General features: G+C 47.0%; 3 protein-coding genes and 1 non-coding gene across 21 annotated transcripts in view; 2 read left to right on the forward strand and 2 right to left on the reverse strand.

Moving 5' to 3' along the window:
* The first annotated feature begins 1,395 nt into the window (after positions 1–1,395).
* On the forward strand, positions 1,396–19,874 carry ZNF79 (zinc finger protein 79). Of its 7 annotated transcripts, none has more exons than XM_045883174.3 (5): positions 1,396–1,415; positions 5,836–5,924; positions 8,004–8,136; positions 8,640–8,738; positions 13,277–19,874. In XM_045883174.3, the coding sequence occupies exons 2-5, from the start codon at positions 5,892–5,894 to the stop codon at positions 14,446–14,448; spliced, it is 1,437 nt and encodes a 478-aa protein (XP_045739130.1). In that variant the 5' UTR covers positions 1,396–1,415; positions 5,836–5,891; the 3' UTR covers positions 14,449–19,874. The 7 variants fall into 7 exon arrangements, with proteins under 7 accessions (XP_045739130.1, XP_064435862.1, XP_064435863.1 ...); XM_064579792.1 differs by lacking the exon at positions 1,396–1,415 and adding an exon at positions 1,458–1,940 and having other exon boundaries at positions 5,836–5,949; positions 13,245–19,874; XM_045883173.3 differs by lacking the exon at positions 1,396–1,415 and adding an exon at positions 1,471–1,940.
* RPL12 (ribosomal protein L12) lies at positions 15,945–19,887 on the reverse strand. Its single transcript, XM_045883176.3, has 7 exons — positions 19,752–19,887; positions 19,091–19,164; positions 17,954–18,052; positions 17,510–17,591; positions 16,847–16,933; positions 16,376–16,488; positions 15,945–16,211 (listed from the first exon to the last, which is right to left on the reverse strand). Exons 1-7 carry the CDS (start codon positions 19,786–19,788, stop codon positions 16,206–16,208), a joined length of 498 nt encoding a protein of 165 aa, XP_045739132.1. The 5' UTR covers positions 19,789–19,887; the 3' UTR covers positions 15,945–16,205.
* LOC123850344 (small nucleolar RNA SNORA65) lies at positions 17,018–17,146 on the reverse strand. The gene has a single exon (XR_006792307.1). It is a non-coding gene; the product is annotated as a small nucleolar RNA SNORA65 (small nucleolar RNA).
* LRSAM1 (leucine rich repeat and sterile alpha motif containing 1) overlaps positions 19,878–20,305 on the forward strand; it is a 41,822-nt gene continuing 41,394 nt past the window's right edge. For 10 of the 12 annotated variants that reach the window (XM_064579785.1, XM_064579788.1, XM_064579789.1 and 7 more), the window contains exon 1: positions 19,878–20,018. The gene's annotated coding sequence lies outside the window, so the exon portion shown is untranslated. The remainder of the gene's footprint in view (positions 20,019–20,305) is intronic. The other 2 variants (XM_045883167.3, XM_064579783.1) reach the window with 2 other exon arrangements.

The raw sequence follows: 20,305 nt of genomic DNA on the forward strand, positions 1-20,305 counted from the left end.
ACAGGACCATGGAGGGCAGATGGAACATCCCCGAAGGACAGGTACAGCAGCAGAAGCTGTGCTTTACCCCAGGGTAAAAATCTGCACCGCACCCCACACCCACTCCACGTCCAATCCCTGCCCCCAGAACGTCCAGGAGAACCCTGGCTTCTGCATTCTTGAGGCAATGAAGGCCCTAACGCCACCCAGTGCCCATAGGCGGAATTGCACCTGTTGAGGAGTGAAGCACCCTGCTACCTCCCAGTGGCCCTGGTTGGGATCCCAAGATGAAGGAATACCGCTACTGCCGACTGGCCATTATGGGGCTAGCGTCTGCTGGGCCTGTGGCCATGGGCAGAACAGCACCAACTGTAGGGGCTTAGGAGCCAAGGAAGGCAGGCAGCCTGTGGAAGCTGGAAAAGGCAAGGAAAGTGATCCTCCCCTAGAGCCTCCAGGAGAAACATAGCCCTCCCCACACCTTGATTTTAGCCCAAGGATATCCATCTCAGACGTCTGGCTTCCAAAGTTGTAAGCCCCAAATTGCAGCAGCCCAAGGTAGAAAAGATCTTATCTCAAAGAGAGCTGTGGGTTGGCTTGTCTAATGGAGTGAATCCCAACAAGATTCATAGAAGACCCACAAACTTAAGATAATTCTACTGGCAAAAAACGCTACCAGCTGCGGCTGAAAGGGACAGACAGTACAAAATGAAAAGAGGCCTTAGGACCCCCAAACTCTTTTCTGCTTCCCAGGTAACGCATTCCCATCTTCTTAACGTCAAAATGCCTCAAAACTGAATTAGTGATCAGAAAATCGCTGGAGTAGTGAATAATTTTCAACAGGCAAGAGGGGAAAATGTCATCAGTGCTCTAAGGAAGCCCATTGAAATATCCTCTGGCACAGCACGGAAGGCTCCAAGGGATAGAATATTTACGAATCTCCTCCCGCAATAGTGCTTATGGAACACTATTAACCCTATTCAGGGCTTCTACCCCTGAAATTACTGAAGACGTTCCCTCCTGCGGATAGGTTTTTATATTCTGAGAGTTCCAGGGCACCAACCTGTGGCTGCCCTGCTCACACTGAGGGGCCCTCCCTCCTTCCCTTTCCTCTTCCCAAACTTCCGAAAGGCTGGAGAACCCTGAAGGTGGTTAGAGTTAGGCCCTGAGCTGAAGGTCGCGTTACGGGAGGACCCCCGCGACCCCAGTATTCCGGGACTCCGATCTACGGAGGAGAACTAAGCAGAAACGAAGCCTCCACCGCCAGCGTAGGTCTGCGCCTGCGCTAGAACCGCAGCTCCCAGGATCCTTCGCGGCCAAGTTGCTTTCCGCCTCAGAGGCTCCCGCCGTGGGATTTCGGTGGACCTGAATGGCATGTGGACAAAGCATGAGAAATAAGAGATTCCGGGATCAAGAACAGGCGGAGCCTTCTCTGTGAAGTACGGTCCACAAGGGTGTATAGGCCACAAACCTGGCATAGAGAAATAGGTTTTGGCCAGGAGCTGAGCTCGGAGACTTCTGGGAAATGGAGTCCGGTGGGGCGGGGAGATCCGTACGCATGACCGGAAGTGGCGCTATTGGAGCGACGCACGGGAGCTGGGCCTGGTGTTTGGTAGTGGCTGCGGCGGCGGTTTCTGAGTTCGAGCTGGGAGCCTGTAGCGTTCTGGAGTAGCCGGCAGCGGGTTTTTCCCTGCGGCGTTCTGCTTGAGACCGGGCTGGTGGTTGCTCCACGGACTCCTGAGCCGCGAGGCCTGGCTGCCGCTGGGAACGCTGAGAGACCTGGCTGGACGGGCACGACCCGAGCTCCCAGGGCCCAGCATCGCAGGCTCAGACCCGGCCTCTGAGGGGAGAGGCCGGAGAGAAGAAGGGTCCAAGCCGGGAGCAGTCAGAGCAGGCCTGCAGAGCGCGGCCGGGGCTCAGAGAACTGCTGGGAGGCGGTGGGACCCAAATGCCGGAGGAAGGAGGTGAGAAGGAGTGGTAGAGGGAGGGGTTTGCAGGAGATCCGGCGTCTTGTTCCAGCCCGCCCGCCCATAGAGCTGTGTGACCGGGACCAGAACTCTGCGGTTATCCTTTCCACAAGTGGTTGGGGATAATCCTTTTTTGAGTGAAGAATTCCAGGGTCAAGAAAGTTCGAGGCGCTCAGACCTGAATAATCTCTGACTATCCTACTTCTTACCCGATCTGCTTGATGCATTTGTGAGTCGAGAGAAATGGGCCCCGGGAAGGAAAAATGGAACGATCCAGGGTCTCCTGTTGTTTCTGATGTTTTCCAGCCGTTCTTGAAGCTGCCAGGGATTCTCAGAACAGGAGCCTTTGGCTCCACATGAGATTGAGGGCCCGTTCAACGCAGTTGGACTGTGAAGTCGAAGGGGATATGGGGGCATTGGAATCAGAAGGCTAGGATTCCTGTTTAAGCTATGGGGTACCGGTTTAGGTCTTTTAACCCGTGTTTCTTCGTGGAGCAAAGGGTAAAATAACGTTAACTACCTCGTTTACCTCTACGAACTGTAAGAATCAAACAAAGTAACGTTTTCGAAAGCATCTTGAACAGTCGATAGAACAGAACATACGTGTATGTAATCTTAACCACCGAGATCTGTGCCATCCTCCCCTAGATCAAGGGGTCCCTTTATTGGTCTGTAACTTTTTTTTTTTTTTTAAGATTTTATTTTTATTTTGAGAGAGAGAGAATGAGAGACAGAGAGCATGAGAGAGAGGAGGGTCAGAGGGAGAAGCAGACTCCCTGCCGAGCAGGGAGCCCGATGCGGGACTCGATCCAGGGACTCCAGGATCATGACCTGAGCCGAAGGCAGTGGCTTAACCAACTGAGCCACCCAGGCGCCCTGGTCTGTAACTCTTAAAGTCCAATTTCACATCCAGCATTTTATGTTGTCTTCCCCCAGAGACTTGGGAACAGCAAGCAGGGTGGTTATTATCCTCCCGGTACTACGAAAGAGGACATGAAGGTACAGTGGAGTTAGATAAAACTCAGTAACGTGAGATCTGTACTAAGACCAATATTCAGACCTAGTAGTTCTTTTTCTGAGGGCTATACTACCTCTTCTATTATTTTTTATTGAGGTATAACTCACATGCTGTAACATTCTTTTTTTTTTTTTTTGACACAGAGAGAGTGAGAGAGAGAGCATAAGCAGGGGGAGTGGCAGGCAGGCTCTGTGCTGAGCAAGGAGCCCGATGCGGGACTCGATCCCAGGACCCCGGGATCATGACCTGAGCCGAAGGCAGACGCTTAACGACTGAGCCACCCAGGCGCCCTGTAACATTCATTTTAAAGTCTACAATAAAGTGGCTTTTAGTATAGTCACAGAGCTGTGCAACCATCACCACTATTTAATTCCAGAACATTTTCGTCACCCCCAAATGAAGCCCATAACCATTTCATCAGATCAAACTGGGAGTGAGGCGCGGAGCGGGCTTAGGATTCTCTCCTTCCCCCTCCCTCTGCCCCTCCTCCCACCTCCAACCACGCCTGCGCACATGGTACTCTCTCTTTTAAAAAAAAAAGCCCATACCCATTAACCATCATCACTCCTCATTTCCTCTAACCCTAGTCTATGGATTTCTACTTTCTGTTCTTAGGGATTTGCCTATTCTGGACATTTCATAAAAATAGAATCATAGAATATATGTGTCTGGCTTATTTCACTTAGAGTAATGTTCCAAATTCCATCCGTGTTGTAACATGAATGAATGTACTTCATTCCTTTTTGTGGCTGAATAATAGTTCCTTATATGGATATACCACATTTTGTTCCTTAGTTGTGGACATTTGGGTGGCTTCCAGTATTGGCTATTGTGAATAATGCTGCTGTGAACGTGTGTGCACCAGTTTTTATGTGGATGTGTTTTCGTTTCTCTTATTTGTGTACCTAGGAGAAGAACTGCTGGATCATAGGGTACCTCTGTTTAACTTTCTGAGGATCTGTCACACTGTTTTCCTCAGTGACCGCATCATTTCACAATCCCAGTAGCAATGTAGGAGGGTTCTAATTTTTCCACATCCTCATCAACATTTGTTGTTTTCCTTTTTTTTTTAAGAATTTATTTATTTGCGAGAGAGAGAGAGAGCGCAAAAGCAGGGGGAGGGGCAGAGGGAGAAGCAGGCTCCCCGCTGAGCAGGGAGCCTGATGCGGGGCTCAGTCCCAGGACCCTGGGATCACGACCTGAGCCAAAGGCAGACACTTAACCAACTGAGCCACCCAGGCACCCCATGTACAAGGTTTTGATAGTGTGAATGTGAGTTCTCCAACTTCTTTTTCCAGTTTGTTTGGCTCTTCTGGGTCGCTTGCATTTCTAGATGAATTTTAGTATCAGCTTAATCAATTTTCATTAAAAAGTCCACTGGGATTTTGTTAGGGATTACATTGATTCTGTAGATAATTTGGTGAGCACTGCCATCCCAACATTATCTTCCAGTCTATGAATCCATGGGATGTCTTTCCATTTATTTATATCTTCTGTAATTTCAACAATGTTTGGTAGCCTTCAGTGTACATGTCTTGCATTTCCTTTGTTAAATTTATTCGTAAGTGTTTTATTCTTCTAATGCTCTTGCAAATGGAATTTTTTTTTTAAATTTCACTTTTGGATTGCTCATTGCTAGTGTATAGAAATATGGTTGGAGAAATGTCTGTTCAAATCCTTTGCCCAATTTTAATTGGGTTGTCTTTTTATTATATATCCATCTTGTATCTTGCAACTTTGCTGGACTTACTTAGCTGTGACAGGGCTTTTTTTTTGTGGATTCCTTAGGATTTTCTTCTCTTCTTCTTTTTATTTATTTGTTTTTTTTTATAGCAGGGCTATTTTATTTTATTGTATTTTTTAAGTAGACTCCACACCCAATGTGAGGCTTGAACTCATGACCCTGAGATCAAGAGTCACATGCTCTACCAACTGAGCCAGCCAGGTGCCCCACCTTAGGATTTTCCATATACAAAATCATAGCTACAAATACTGATAATTGTACTTCTTCCTTTCCAATCTGGATGACTTCCCACCCCCCACCCCCTCCCCCACCCCGCCGCCCCCAGCTTCCTAATTTCCCTGGCTAGAACCTCCAGTATAATACTGAACAGAAGTGAGAGCAGATAGCCTTGTCTTGTTCCTGATCTTCGGGGAAAGTATCAGTCCTCCACTATTAAGTAGGATGTAAACCTGGGTTTTCCGTAGTTGTCTTTTATCAGGTTGAGGATGTTCTCTTCTCGTCCTAGTTTATTGAATGTATCAGGAAAGGGTGACAGATTTTACAGAATGGCCTTTTTGGTGTTTATTGAAATGATCCATGTGGAGTCATCTCCTTTTTATTACATTGGTATATTATGCAGATTAATTTTCATATGATGAACTAATCTTGCGTTCCTTCGATGAATCCTACTTGGTCATTACCTTTCTTGAGTTGGCAAATATCTTAAATCTGCAGAGCTACTTGCTCCCAACAAACTCGGCAGTAGATAATGTTTGTAAGCTGTGTGCTTACATGCGAGGCGTTGTGCCAGCTACTTTGCGTTTTTCTTTCATCTTCCCAGCAACTTTACAAGAGATTGTCACTCCAATTTACAGATGAGAAAAATGCGACCTAGAAAGGTTATGTGATTTGCACACTGCTTGCAAGTGGGGGACCTACGCTACTTGAGAGTCTGTTTGACTCCCTGTGTCTGAGTGAACTGATGGGATTTCTGAGGTAGGAAGGGGAATGGAGAAATCGGTCTGCAGATTCAGCCCGAGTCCCCTGCAACCTGCAATGTCCCGGGAACCCCCTTCTTCACAGTGAGAATGCGAGACTCTCTAGCTTGGTGAGCTGTACCTTTTAAGCCTCATTGGTTTCTCTCCTTCCAGAGCTGCCTTCTGCAGGCACTGCCCTTCCCCAAGACAAAAGCACAGGAGATGAAGGAATGGCAGCTGGTCTCCTCCCAGTTGGGGCCCACGTAAGTTGGAAATGTACTCTGAGAGGTAGCCTCTTTTTTTTTTTTTTTTTAATATTAAAGGGTTTTTTTGTTCCTGTTTTTTAATTATGAGAGGAGTTCGTGCTTATTGTAGAAAACCTGAAAAACACAGAAAACATACCCAAAAACTCACACTTATTAACCACAGAGATGAAATACTTAACATTTTCATTTGTGTCTTTTCAGCCCTAGTCTTCCTTTTCTTTTCTTTTTCTTTTTTGTTTTTGCTTTTTAAGATTTTATTTTTAAGTCATCTCTACACCCAGTGTGGGGCTGGAACTCACAACCCTGAGATCAAGAATCACACGCTTCACTGGCTGAGCCAGCCAGGTGCCCCCATAGTCTTCCTTTTCTACTTTCCCAAAATGGGTTTGTCCTGCTTTTAATCTTCTTTTTATTTCCACTTTACAGAATGTGATTAATGTTTCTCCTTCTCATTAAGAGTATGCTACAGAATCATTTCTAGTGTATTCTTTTGCATAGTCCTTCTACCAGGATAGGAACTGTCTTCTACCCTTTTTTCCTGACTAGACTAGGTATTGATCTGTTTCTTTTCCTTTTTAGAAAGTCTGCTCTTGGATTTTTCTCATTGGTTTTCTTAGTAACAGATTTTTTTTCTTACTTTTTTGCTTTCACTTTTGTCAGATTTATTTTAGAATTTGATCTTTTAACCCCTTGAGTTGAATTTCTAATTTATATTCTTCCTTCCTTGTTTATGTTGAAAATGTTTGGCTGTGGATCTTATTTTCCTAGATATTCCCAAATTGTCACTTTGGTTTCTCTGCCCATTCAGCTGGTCTGTGCTGCATGGGGACAGAGTGTCTTTTGTCAACCCAGAACAGCCAGGGGTAGCGTAATTGCAGAACACAGGGTTCAATGGCTCTGTTAGCTCAACCTTATTCATTAAATTGCTCAGTTCTTCCATACCTTTATTTTGTTGTTTATTTTGTATTAACCCTGCTAATGACTGAATTATTTTAACATCTCACAGCTGTAATATTTTAAATTTCTTCTTGTACTTCCTACAGTGTTTTCTTTATTAGTTACATACTGTTTGTTACAAAGTTCATGACACTTAAATCTTTATGGTGGATTTTACTCTCTTGACTATTATAAAATGACCCAAATGTTTTAAATATTTCATGGTTTTTTAAAAAAAGACCCTCTTTGTCCCATTGTACTGCATTTCTTAGTATGAAGGATGGATCGGAAGACCAGGTAAATTAGAGGTCATAATTTGGAAAATTATGCTGGCCTCAAATAAGGTAATGACGGGGCCATGGAGAGAAATGTGTGAAATCTGGTGATACTGTGAAGGAAGGTGAAGATGCCGTGATTGTGGGGAGCTGCAGGAAAGGGAAGATAACACCCAGGTTTCTGGCGTGGCCCACGAGATAGGTAGAGGTACCATCACTTGCACTGAAAACAGACATGAGGCCTTTCTCACCTCTATGCCTTTGCTCATGAGCCTCCCCTGCCTTGGATAACCTTCTCTTTCTCCACTGACAGCCTTTCTCCTTCAAGGCCAGCTCAGCAATCACCTCCTCTCTGTGGTCTTCCTCTGTCCTCCATGCAGGATTCCTTCTCTAGTCTCTCTGACATGTTACTACAGGCAGTCACATACATATCTGGCTCTCCTTTTGTACTGTGTGATATCCAAGTTCATAGGAACGTTTAATAAACACTCCGAAAAATTGAGCCTTCACATTTCTTTCTGATTTTTCATTGCATAAATTTATACATTCTAATTTTGTTTTGTCTACATTGGCTCTTTTAGTTCCTGAGCACCTGTTCGTTTCTGCCCATTTCCTTCTTTTATATATAGATATAGCTGTTTATGTACTCTCTCCATTTATATTTAAAGTCCGTCAGAGTTGTAAACACGCAAAGAGACTGTATTTGATTTATTTTTGTGTCAGTATTTGATTTATTTTTGTGTGTCAGTATCCAGTATAGTGTTAGGCACATAGAAAGTGATCAATAAATGCTTTTCTTGAGCTGCCCAGAGCTGCCTCATATCCTGAGGCCAGTGGGCAAGAAGGAATGTGCTTGTCATTTCAGGGGTCCACGCCCTTCAGCAATGTGACTGTAGCTTTTACCCAGGATGGGTGGAGGCACTTGATCCCTGCTCCAAGGGGGACTCCAAGGTTCAAGGAGGGGATACCAGAAAATGCCAGGAATCTGGTCCTGCTGGGTAAGGAAGCCATTTGAAATGTAGAATCTACTCAGTTCTGAATATCTGTGGCACTTTCCGGTGTTGAGTGATCCCGAGTTGCTCTGACACTTTATACAGTGTTTATTCCTCCTGGTTCCCTAGTGAAAGGTCTCTGCATTCCAGCTTGAGAAATAGGCAGTTTCATTTGCTCCCCCTGAGACTGCAGCTCCTTGTTTTCTTATTTCCCAGGGCGGGTAGGGTGACCTTCAGGCCAGTTCCTCCATATTCAGTAAGTTCCTATTGTTCTAAATAACTTGCTCTTGGGGCTTAATTCCCTGACTTGACTTGACCCCTCCTTGGCACCTCATCTGTCTTAATTACTGCTGCATCCCCCAGTGCCTGGGACCCAGTTACGTGCTCAATAAATATTTGTTGAATGAATGAAAAAAATGACCTAACTGGTGTGTTTCCACTTCCCTGAGTTCTGGGTGGCTATTTATACTTAATCTAAATCTCTAAAGCCCGTTTTTCCCCTTGAACAGGACTTCCAGTTTCCCAGCCCGGCATGAACTCCCAGTTGGAACAAAGGGAAGAAGGCCCATGGATGCTGGAGGGAGGAGGCCTAAGGAGTACCTGTCCTGGTAAGTGAGCAGGCACTGAAGCCAGTGAGTCTTGAGAGCAAAAGCCCTTTTGAAATACACATTAGTGCATTTGATAACCCTGTGAAGTAGATATAATCCCCATTTTACAGATGAGGAAATTAAAGCTGGAAGAGTACTTGCTGGTTCAGAGCCTCACGGCTAGAAAGTGGCATGGCAGGCCTTCGAAGCAAGGTCTGTCTGATTCCAAAGCCCACTGTTCCACACCTCTTCCTGGCAGAGTTCCCCTGGGCTGGGAGATATTTGGGACCAGAGGTGGTATTGCTGGCCTCGGGGGGAATGAAGAGTCATCTTTGCTGGCCTAGCACGTTCTCTGCTTGGGGTTCACCTCACTTAGGCTCTCAGGTGCCCACCTTTACCCATACCTCCAGCTGTGATACCTACTGCTACTCCCCTCTCTGGCCCTTAATTGGATGCCTTCTCTCCCTCTATGTGACCCTGCTAGAATTTCCTAAAGGGCTAATACTGAGGACCTCAGGAAAAACAAAAGGGAAGCCGTAGTTGCTGTGTTTATCTCGTGCTCCTCATCCAAGGCTGCTCACTCAACCCCACCTTCATGCTTCAGCCACTGTGGATGTGTGACCTCTGCCCGGGCCTCAGGAGCTTCTCCCTGGGGTTCCAGCCACTTCCGATATTTTAAAAGTTAAAGCATCAGAAGTATAAATGAACTTGAAGGTGACAAAGCTTACAATTTGTTTGAAAGTGTAGCCTAATGCTTTATATCTTCCTTTCTGATTACTGTGGCTGCAGGGCAGTGAGAACAAAGTCTGGCAGGTTTTCTGCACAGTCATCAGAACTCTTCTCCTTCCCATCTCACTATCTACTTTCTAAACAGCCTGTCACACGTTACCTCAGCCCTGTTGTTACCCAGGAACCACTCAGGCTTGCTGAAATCCTTCCTTTACAGGAGCCTCGGTGGTCCCTCTGCTGCCCGGCACCATGCCTGCCGTGCGGGGCCTTTTATCCCGGGCGGTACGCCCTGTGTAGAATTTCAGAAACTGAGTGTGGGGTTATGTGGCTAGGGCAATGGCTGAATTTTTCTGGAAAAAGGTTTCATCACAGCCTCAGAGAGTTTCAGGATCCTAAAAAGGTCAGATCAGCACGTTATTAGAAACAACTTGGGAAGTGGTGTTATCACCATCTGATTTTACAAACTAATATACATGAAAAAAAGTTACCAACTATGGAGTGCTGTATTAGCTGTATGATCGTGAAGTAGTTTGAGAAAAGTTTCAGTCTGGCTATTGGAGTAACTGATACCCTGCTTCCGTGGTGTTGCACCTCTGCTCTGAGATTCACAGCAACCTGGGCATTGCTCGGCCGCTCTGGGCTGCTTTCAGAGCCCTCCGGTACCCCATCCTACCTCACCACCATGGCAGCCCCAGGTCTTTAGAGTACCTTCACCTCACTGCTTGCTTTAGGAACTTCTGTTGTGGATGTTAACATTTTCCCAGGCCCAGCTGGTCAGTTTGCCTTTTTCACATTGAATTTGTTACTCATTCAGTCAACAAATACTCATTAAGCATTTGGTAAATGCCTGGAATTGCTTTAGCTACTGAAGGTACAACAGAGAACAAGATATAGGCCCTGCTTATATCCTGTGATGTGAGGAACATAAATAAAATGAGTAAACAAAATTACTGATGTAATGTCAGATAGTGAGGCATACTCTGAAGGAACGCAGGATAAGGGAATAGTGATGGGGAGTATGAAGGTGAGAATGGGAATACAGATGGAGGTTGGGGGCTGTTGTAAGTCAGATGACTAGGAAAGACCACTTGGAGGAAGTGATGCAGGGCTGAGGTCTGAAGGAAGAGAAGAAGCCAGCCATGTGAGTGTCTGGGAGAGGAACATTCTGGGATGTGGCATGTGTTGAAGCTCTGAGGTGGGGATGAGCTTGACTTGTATTAGGATCAGAAGACCCTAGGACTCAGTAAGCCGGGGGAGAGTAATAGGCAGGGAACAGATCGTTCAGGGCTTTGGAGACCACGGTAAGGCATTCAGATTTTATTCACATAGTAAGATAAGCCGTGGAGGGTTTTGAGCGGGAAGGGGACCATACTTGATTTGTGTTTAAAAATTGCATATGGAGAATAAGACTTCCAGGGTTCAGGAATAGGAGCAGGGAGATCAGTTAGGAGTCTGTTGCAGACATTCCAGAGAGAGAGGATGGTGGCTGGTAGGAAGGATTCAGGACATTTTAGGTGTTAAAGCCAATAGGACTCGCCAGTGAATGGATGTGAGGGGGTGGAAGGGGCATTAAGGACGACCCTGGCCTGAGCAGAACCATGAACAAGAAGACAGACGAAGACACTGGCTGGAAAGGGAAAACCAGTTGTTCCGTTTTGGGCACATTTGGTGTGGACGTCCTTAGTCTCCTACAGGAGCCAGGTGGAGAGGTAAGGTGGGCGGAGATAGGACGATTCATGAGCATCATGCAGTTTCCTGAATTGTTCCTTTCCCCTACTGCTGCTTTTCTTGGCACTTTTCTTCTTCTTTCCATGTTTTCTGATAGATGGTCAAGTTTTCAGAGCTGTCAAAGCCACATATGATCAACTACTGAATTACATGGAGATGATGCCCTGGGACTGCTGTGCTCATGGTAGATTGGGCATTAGTAGGCATGTGCTCTCGGGAGGGAAACCATTTCAGAAGGTTTACAAGGAAAAAGCCTAAGATAATAACAAGCACTCATATGACATTTAACTGTCCCTCAGGGTCCCTTATATGTTTTAACTCATTTAATCCTCACAGTAATTCTTTGAGAGCTACATTTATAGATAATGCATCCAAGAAATAGATTAATTTGCCCACAATCACATAGCTAGTAAGAGGTGGAGCCAAGATTTAAGCCCAAGCTATCTGGGTCAAGATTCCATATAGAAATACAAATAAAGGTCACCCAGAACTAACCTTGCTATTCTCTCCTCTGAGAAATAAGTAGAAACCGAAAGAATCTTCAGGAAAATTGACGCTCGTGAAAAGAAGCTCCGTAGCCCTCCCTAAAACTCCACCTCCTTATGTTCAAGCCCCAGTGTCGGAGAGGGGCATGGGGCCTTGGGCTTCACAGTTTCCCAGTAATGTACAGTACTCACATTATAAAGTTTTCTCTTAAAATGAGGGAGATCCCAGAAAGGGTTAAGAATCGTTAACTCTTCTTTTAAAAAAGACCGATTTTCTGATTATAAAAGCAATGTTATTTATTCTATTTAAAATGACTTTTTTCTAGTAAAATAGGTTAATTTGAGATTTGGAACAGGATAAAAAAAATCAAGGTCCCCTGTCATCCCACCACACAGAGGTCCCTTCCATCTTCTTCATCACAAATGCAGTGATACATTTTTGTTTTCTAAATTTTTTTTTTCTTTTAAATAATCTCTACCAACCCCCATGTGAGGCTCAAACTCATGACCCCAAGATCAAGAGTCACAATCTCTAGCGACTGAGCCAGCCAGGTGCCCCCTAATGGGGAGGCTCAGACCAGAGCTTGTACTTTTTTCTAAAGTAGAAATAACAGTGTTAAGTTTCCATGCTCCTTTTTTCAAGTAACAGTAGGTTTCTTTTTATCACTGCATATCCTCTGAAATGTTTTTATCTTTTTTATAATACTGACATTGGAGAACATTAAAAAATACAGATAAGCATTGAAGAAAATAAAAATTGCCTGATGCCACAACCCAAAGACAACACTGCTTACACTCACACTGTGTATCCTTGCAGTGTTTCCTCAGTAAATACCTTTCTACAGAAGGAACAATAGTGTACCCATTTCAAACATGGCCTCTATAGGGGTCCCTCTGTTGGCTATACTATGGTCATTCCTTTATTAAACATTTATTTAGGTGTTTGCTTTTCTTTGGCAAATAATGCCGTAAGCGCTTTTGTCAACACAGCTTTGTGTAATTTCTCATTCGTTTCTTAGGACAGATTCTTACAGGTGCGGTTCTCATGTCAGCATTTTAAAGACTCTTTTGACACATGCAACCAGATTGCTCTCCAGAAAGGTGGTCACACCAGTGTGTAAGATCGCATGATGCTGCACCCCTAGCAACATTCTAGAATTTTGAAATCTAGCTGATTTGATAGGTCAAAGAATTCATCTTGCTGGCACTGATCATCAGCTTTGTAAAGTGAATTATTTAAACCTGGTAAACAGATTGCCCAAAACCACACCAAGAATTGTGAGACTAAAGACAAGTGGAGACTGTCCAGTAGTTGCCAAAGCAGAGGAAAGGGTCAGAAATACAGGAGCATCGCATCTGAGGGAGATTAGGGTAAACTTCTGTATCCTTTGGCAGTTTAGGAAAGGGAGTAAGGCGTGCTAATGTCTCTGAAGAGCCATCTTGGTCAGTATTTATGGTTGAGAACAGAAATGTGAGGCAGCTGTTCTGGGTGAAAGGGGTGGAGCATCAGACCTGCCTGCATGGGAGCTCGGCCAAACTCCCATCAGCCTTTTGTATTTCAGTAGTACCTTTTCTTCCACCGAAGGGGGGAGAAATGCTTTTCTAAATGTTTTTCAGACTGGAAGATTATGTCTGAATCGCCACCCGAGCATGACATTTCTGAAGATTCATTCCAAGACACAAGTATAGAGCTGCCCCCTGGGGAGTCTGCTCACGGGGACACTGAACTGGGGAAGAGCTTCAACCTGAGACCAGTCCTTTCTCCACAACAGAGAGTTCCTACAGAAGTGAGACCCCGTAAATGGGAAACACACACACAGAGCTTCAGGAAGGATTCCCCTATTATGAAGCCCCACAGAGCAAGACCATATACATGTGGCGAGTGTGGCAAAGGCTTCAGTTACTGTTCTTCCCTTTCTCAGCACCAGAAGACTCACACCGGGGAAAAACCCTACGAGTGCAGCGAGTGTGCGAAGGCTTTCAGCCAGAGCTCGTCTCTCATTCAGCACCAGAGGATTCACACCGGAGAGAAACCCTACAAATGCAGCGAATGTGGAAGAGCCTTCAGCCAGAACGCAAACCTCACAAAGCACCAGCGAACTCATACCGGAGAAAAGCCCTACAAATGTAGCGAGTGTGAGAAAGCCTTCAGTGACTGTTCAGCCCTTGTTCAGCATCAGAGGATTCACACCGGGGAGAAGCCCTATGAATGCAGCGACTGCGGGAAGGCCTTCCGTCACAGTGCGAATCTCACAAACCACCAGAGGACCCACACGGGGGAGAAGCCGTACAAGTGCAGTGAGTGTGGGAAGGCCTTCAGTTACTGTGCCGCCTTTATTCAGCATCAGAGAATCCACACCGGGGAGAAACCCTACAAGTGTGCTGCATGTGGGAAGGCCTTCAGCCAGAGCGCAAACCTCACAAACCATCAGAGGACTCACACGGGAGAGAAACCCTACAAGTGCAGCGAATGTGGAAAGGCCTTCAGCCAAAGCACAAATCTCATAATCCACCAGAAGACCCACACTGGGGAGAAGCCCTATAAATGTAATGAATGTGGGAAATTTTTCAGTGAGAGCTCAGCCCTTATTCGACATCATGTAATTCACACAGGAGAAAAACCCTATGAGTGCAATGCGTGTGGGAAGGCATTTAACCAGAGCTCATCCCTTAGTCAGCATCAGAGGATTCACACTGGTGTGAAGCCCTATGAATGTAGGGAGTGTGGGAAGGCCTTCCGGTGTAGCTCCGCTTTCATCAGACACCAGAGACTCCATGCTGGAGAGTAACCAGAGATAGGACCGAAGTGGGCGGGGACCCGGCAGGAAATGCAGGTAGTCTGAAAAACATCGGGAGACCTCGGAGTCTTATGGTCTGTAGCTCAGAGCCACACCAAAAGCACCTTTAATAAATAGCCCCGATTTTACATGTTGCAGGTGGAAAGTCTCAGGAGCACTCTTCTTTCTCAACTCTTCAAGCACCAAGAACCCAACTCAAATTATACTGGAGATTACCTTCATTCAGTGAGCCCAACTGCATTTGGTATAGCAAGCACTGCAGAAACCATAAGGAGTAAGTGATTAATGAGTGAAGGACTTGGTTCTTTCTTAAAGGCCAGGTATTTTGGGGATGGTTCTTGAATGAGGGCTATTAAAAGAACCAACACTGGACAGGAATGAACGGTTTCTCCATAATAGGGAGTAATTCAAGTTGAGGAAAGGTTCTTCATGTTATAATCTCATCGGGGTGGGGGAGAGATATCCACTCTTTTAAGCTCTATATAGGAAAATCTAGACACTGCCAGGCCCAGTCTGTACTTGAGATGTTCAAGTGTTTGCTGCTGCTATAAAGAAAACACCCAGAAGGTAAGAACAGGCTGAGGGTTAATCTAGAAGCCAGTGAAATGTATGGTATACCCCTGTGTGGAGCCACTAGGACAACCTGAGGCCTGCCATCTTTCCCCAGCTCATGGGCCAGTGGGGCCTTCATTTTCCTTCCTGGAGAAGTTTCCTTTACAGCAAGATTTTCATTATTGGCCCCTTTCTCCCTTGCTGGGTTCTGGGTCTTTGTCTTTTGACATGCCATCCTCATACCCAGCCAGCAGGACCTCATCTCCGAAATAAACCCATGTGGTTTGGGTTTAGGTAGCCATTTGACTTGAGTCCTATTCTGCTATCACCCAAGGCCTCTAGCTCTGGTTTCTTGCCCACTTGGCCCAGGTCCTGGAAGGCTTATCCCTCCCTCATTCACCTGAATTTTCAGGTAATCCTTCCCACTACAGTTCTCCAACCCTGCTTATGGGGGAGGGGAGGAAATTAAAACCCACCTACTTTAAAGGCCTATTGATAAATTTAAGGCAAGAATACAACTAATGCCAAGGACATTAAGCTCTTGGGTAAGTTACTCCTAAGCCCCTCCCTTTAGGCTGGTACCCAGAAGCCCCTCTAAGCTACTCAGGTGTAGCTCACCCCAGTACCCAGGTATTTTGGTTCATCCTTCCATTTACCACACACTTAAAAGAAAGGAGTCATGAGCTCGAGTCATGAAAAAGAGCAAGACTCGGAAAGACCAAAAGATGCCATTAGAAAATGGCCCTCAAGGACTCCAGACAAAGGTCAGGTTCGCATCAGTGCCTCTTAAGCCTAGCTGTACACTGGAACTGATAGGGCTTGCTTGCATTAAGGGCTACGGGCCCCTAGCCCAACTCAAGATTGAAACTGGTCTGGGATGGAGATTCCTTGCCACGTATTCATGCTGAGGTACAAGTTTTCTTTTTGACAAAGAATTTTATTCTTATGAAGAGTTCTATGCATATGCGGCCTACAAAAGGCCAAGAACTTGAGGTGTCTTCTCTGAGCTAGTCCCATACAGGGCATCAATCTGTCACCCAGAAGGAACTTGTTACCCAAATAGCTACTACTTCACAGGTTCTGCCACCCTGGCCCACCATCTGACCACAAAGGAGCTAGCTCCCCCAAGGAAGAGGCCACATCAAAAGGTCCACTGGTTGTCAAATGATCCTTTATTGAAACATTTTCCTTTGTAGTTAACTCTGTGGGAAAGAAAAAAGAAATATGTCAGTAAGACAAAAAAAAATCTTATAGTCCAAACCCACTACTGACCATTTCTAGAACTGTTCCAGCCTATCTCCATGAATACGTTAGCCTTCCTCCAGCTCTCACCCTGCTTTAGGCAAGTGAAACAGAAGTCACTTACAGCTGGGCATTCCACCGCACCACTGTTGATGTCATCTATGATGTCATGAGGGTGGCGGCCATCAACATTGCAGCCCACAGACTGGGCAGTCCCCAGGATTTCTTTAATGGTTCCTAGAATTCAGAAAAGTAGCATCAGAGGAGCTTCAGTCCCTCACGATCCTCAGATACCCATGGGGAAATAATTGGGAGTTTCACAGAAGGCAAGGAGGAATTAATCCTATTTTATGGAATGACATTCCCACTCCTCTAATCCAAGATTCCGAACTCCATTTAGTTACGTAAGCTCTTAATGCAAAGTCTCCACAGGTCCCTTCATACGCAAACACATCCAGCCCCTAATATTCACTGATACCAAGCCATTCTGCCACCCAAATTGAAGATCTTACAGTAACTTCCCTTCAAATTGGGAAATGCTACCACACACTGAATACACCCCATATAACAAGGTGGTTCTATGTTGTCCACTTACCAGAGAGTTCTCTGGCTAAAGATCGGTGTCGCATCTGTCGGGCAATATTGACAATCTCATCAAAAGTGATATTTCCACTGTGCTTAACTGCAGAAAAGAAAAACAGCGTTTAAGCTTGGTCACCTAAGGCCAAAGCAGACCACATCATGCACTCCCCTGTCCTTATTTCCAGGCTGTTCCCATGCTTTCGGCACAGAGTCATCCACATGCAGAACAACCCTGTTTCCTAAGCTGGGGTTTACTATCAGCTCACCACTGGATTGCACCAGCCAACAGAAACTGACCGGGTGCAGTGGCGGGTGGCTGGGGCAAAATCAAGTCTTTGCTAATCTTATACAAATGAGACTATTTTAAATATGAAAAAAGACAAGTTTTGGTTACTGGGGTTAAGCTGTTCAGAGCATCATCCAGCTCAGAAGTGGCCTGATAACTGGTTATCATTATCACTTCACCCTACTGTTTCCCTCCTGCAAGCACTGAGTAGGGCCAGCCTCACGTTAGGGACTGGGGAGCCACATGACACTTCCTGGGGGTGCCTGGCTAACAGCTTATCAAATCCCTCTACTCCTCCCCCTAGGTTTCATCAAAGGGAAAACATGCTGCTAAATTATCACACTGGGTAGATGACACCACTCACAAATTACCAGGGAAAAGGCCACTCACTGTTTTTCTGCTTCTTTCTGTCTCTTGGTGGTTCCTTGAGGGCTTTGATAATCAGGGCAGAGGCAGAAGGTACCACTTCAATCTGCAGAAGAGATTCTCCGTGTGAATAAGCCCCATTCCACCCTCTAAGGAAGACCACCAATACTGCGACCTGGCTCTCAAAAAACACGGGCCAGACTGGGTTTGCTGTACATTCTCGAGTTATTGTCACAATCGAAACATGTTCCAGCCTAAGAGACACAGTGATTTGCCCAATGTCACACAGGTGACAAGAGTTAGTATTAGGCCCACATCTTTGCTCTTTCTTGACCCATCCTCTCAAAAAAGCCTTCCCCACACTTAAAATTGCCCTCAGCAGCTCACGACCGGTTGCAGGTGGCAAAAACCTTCCCCCCAGGAATCCCAGAGGGTTGCGACCTCTGCCCTCCCCCTCAAACCAAGTACCTGGGCCTGTCTGTTCTGAATGGTCAGTTTCACCGTAATCCTTAGGCCCTTCCAGTCACCGGTTGCCTTGGCGATGTCATCACCAACCTTTTTTGGAGACTAGAGAACGAAAGGTGTGTCATCACACTGTGCTCTAAGTTGATGTACAGTCTGCAAACCCATCCCTCTCACTTGGCTGACACCCTGGGCCAGCACACAGAGCACTGTTTGAAGCACGTAACTGCACCTGCCAAATCAAGGCACGGCTATCACGGTAGCAGACATCAGGGAGATGGGGCTAGAGGTGAAGTTTGTTTGGGGATGCAGGCCCAGGGTCGTAAGATGGCAAAGTCCCTCACCTACCTACCCTCCCATAAGGACCCATGTGATAACGTAGGAATTTCCAACACTGGTTACATTCAAATCACTTGGGAGAATTCTAAAGACACCAGGTTTCTGCAAGGATGGGATCTGGGCATTTACTACTTAAGACTTCCTAACGACCACTAGCCTGAACAGGAAAGACGTTCAGCGGGTGCCAACTAAATGGAGAGCCAAGGAAAAGCGTAACACACTGGTTAAGCAAGCCCACGTGGGAACAATGTTTGGTTCAGGAGACCAATGTCCAAGGAATAAGGGCCTAATACTATTCAGAGAAACGCAAGCTCAGTAAAAGCACAAAATGGAGGAGTGAGTAGATAGGGAGGGGGTCATCGGTGAAGCTGGTCATATTAATGAGTAGGTTATGCAAGCTTCTATGTTAAGTTCACCAGGATCTTAACCCACCTCCCATTTAATCCTCTCTACCGATATTTAACCCCATGAGTGATACGCCCATTGCCCTGACTAAACAACAGGCTAAGCAGGCTGCCCAGAGTCACTAAGCTACTCTTCTAAACCTTCACACAAGACCTCCAGCCCACGCCTCATGTACGCTTAAGGCCGCAGTTAGATCTTGACCCCGGAGAGTGAAAGTCACAGCTTCAAAGTAGCACGTTCCAATCTCGTGTAAGACCTTGTTATGGGAGCACTTCCGGTTCAGAGGCTCGAGGTGCAGCAGGGGTTGCCAATCCGTCAACGTGGAAGGCACCTCAGATCCAGTCTCGTTTGCACAAACCAATGCAAGCTAAGAAACCGCCCTCCACGAGGATGACTTACCAGACCCAGCGGGCCGATCTTCGGGGCCAGGGCAGACGTGGCGCCGACTTCGCCACCGGTGCACCTCAGGTACACTGGGAGAAAGAAAAGATCAGTGTCCCTGCAGAGGGAGCCCGGAGCCACAGCCCTCTCTCCAATCTTGCTGGGGCTGACCACTCCGCTCGTCAGTTCTCGGAACAGCACCAAGAGCCTCAGCTGGGAGCGAAGAAAGCCCCCCAACCGCAGCGGGCGAGCCGCCTCCCCCGTGACGTGGACCGCTCCAAGGGCCACGTGGGACAGCGGCCGTCGGCTCAGCTACGGCTACCGAGGCCTGCACCGGGCCGGCGTGGAGACAGCCCGGCCAGCGGCCAACCCAGTGCAGGGGGGACGCGCCCGGGCACAAACCTTACCCTAAGGCGTGCGGGCTGCAAAGCCACCACAGGTCGTCCGGGCCTCCCTCCCCATTTACACGTGGGGAAGCTGAGGCCCAGAATGAGTCAGAGGCTCGGCCAGGACCTCACAGCGCCCCGACCGCTGCACTGCGAAGGCCTCTAGCAGGCAGCAACTTAAAAAAGCCCGGCGTGGGAAAGGCAACGGCGGCTGGGCCGGAGGCCCGACGGGCTGCGGGGAGGAGGGATGCTCCGCTCCATCTCGCAGCCCCAGCCACATCTAAAGCACGCACCGACTTTGATCTCGTTGGGGTCGAACTTAGGCGGCATGGCGGAGGTGGCTGGTGTCGGATGAACCCGGATTCGGGACGACCGAAGAAAGTTGCACCTTTGCCGCCCCGAGCCGAAAGCCAAAAGACCGGAAGGTCTTCTGACTGCGCCGGATATAGGCAGGAAAGCGCGATTCTCGCGAGAACCGTCGGCTCCGCCCAGCCGCCCAGCGACGCCCTTGCCGCCATGTTACTTGTGGGCAGGTGCCTGAGGTTGACGCCGGCTCCGCGGTGAGTTGTAACTAGGGGTTCAGAAGTGGGGGGTTCGGGGAGGTTCGCCTGGGGGGTGGGCGGCAGACAAGAGAGGGCTGCCCCAGGGCCCCGCTCTTCTCTATTCTTCCTTATCGTGAGGGTCACCCTTTGGTCCCGGTCGCAAAGCCCCGCCCCTCCCCTAAGGGGTCCGCACCCCCATCCGAGACCGTAGGGCCATGGCGACCCCCGGTCCCCTTTTAGCTCCTTCGTGATATGTGCATTTTGGTTATCGAAACAATTTTATTCAGGTCTAAATTTGGTCCACC

The sequence above is a fragment of the Mirounga angustirostris genome, unplaced genomic scaffold (assembly GCF_029215605.1).
Source record: "Mirounga angustirostris isolate CCGP_5_RB_7025 unplaced genomic scaffold, mMirAng1.0.hap1 SCAF_15, whole genome shotgun sequence".
Taxonomy (NCBI): Eukaryota; Metazoa; Chordata; class Mammalia; order Carnivora; family Phocidae; genus Mirounga; species Mirounga angustirostris.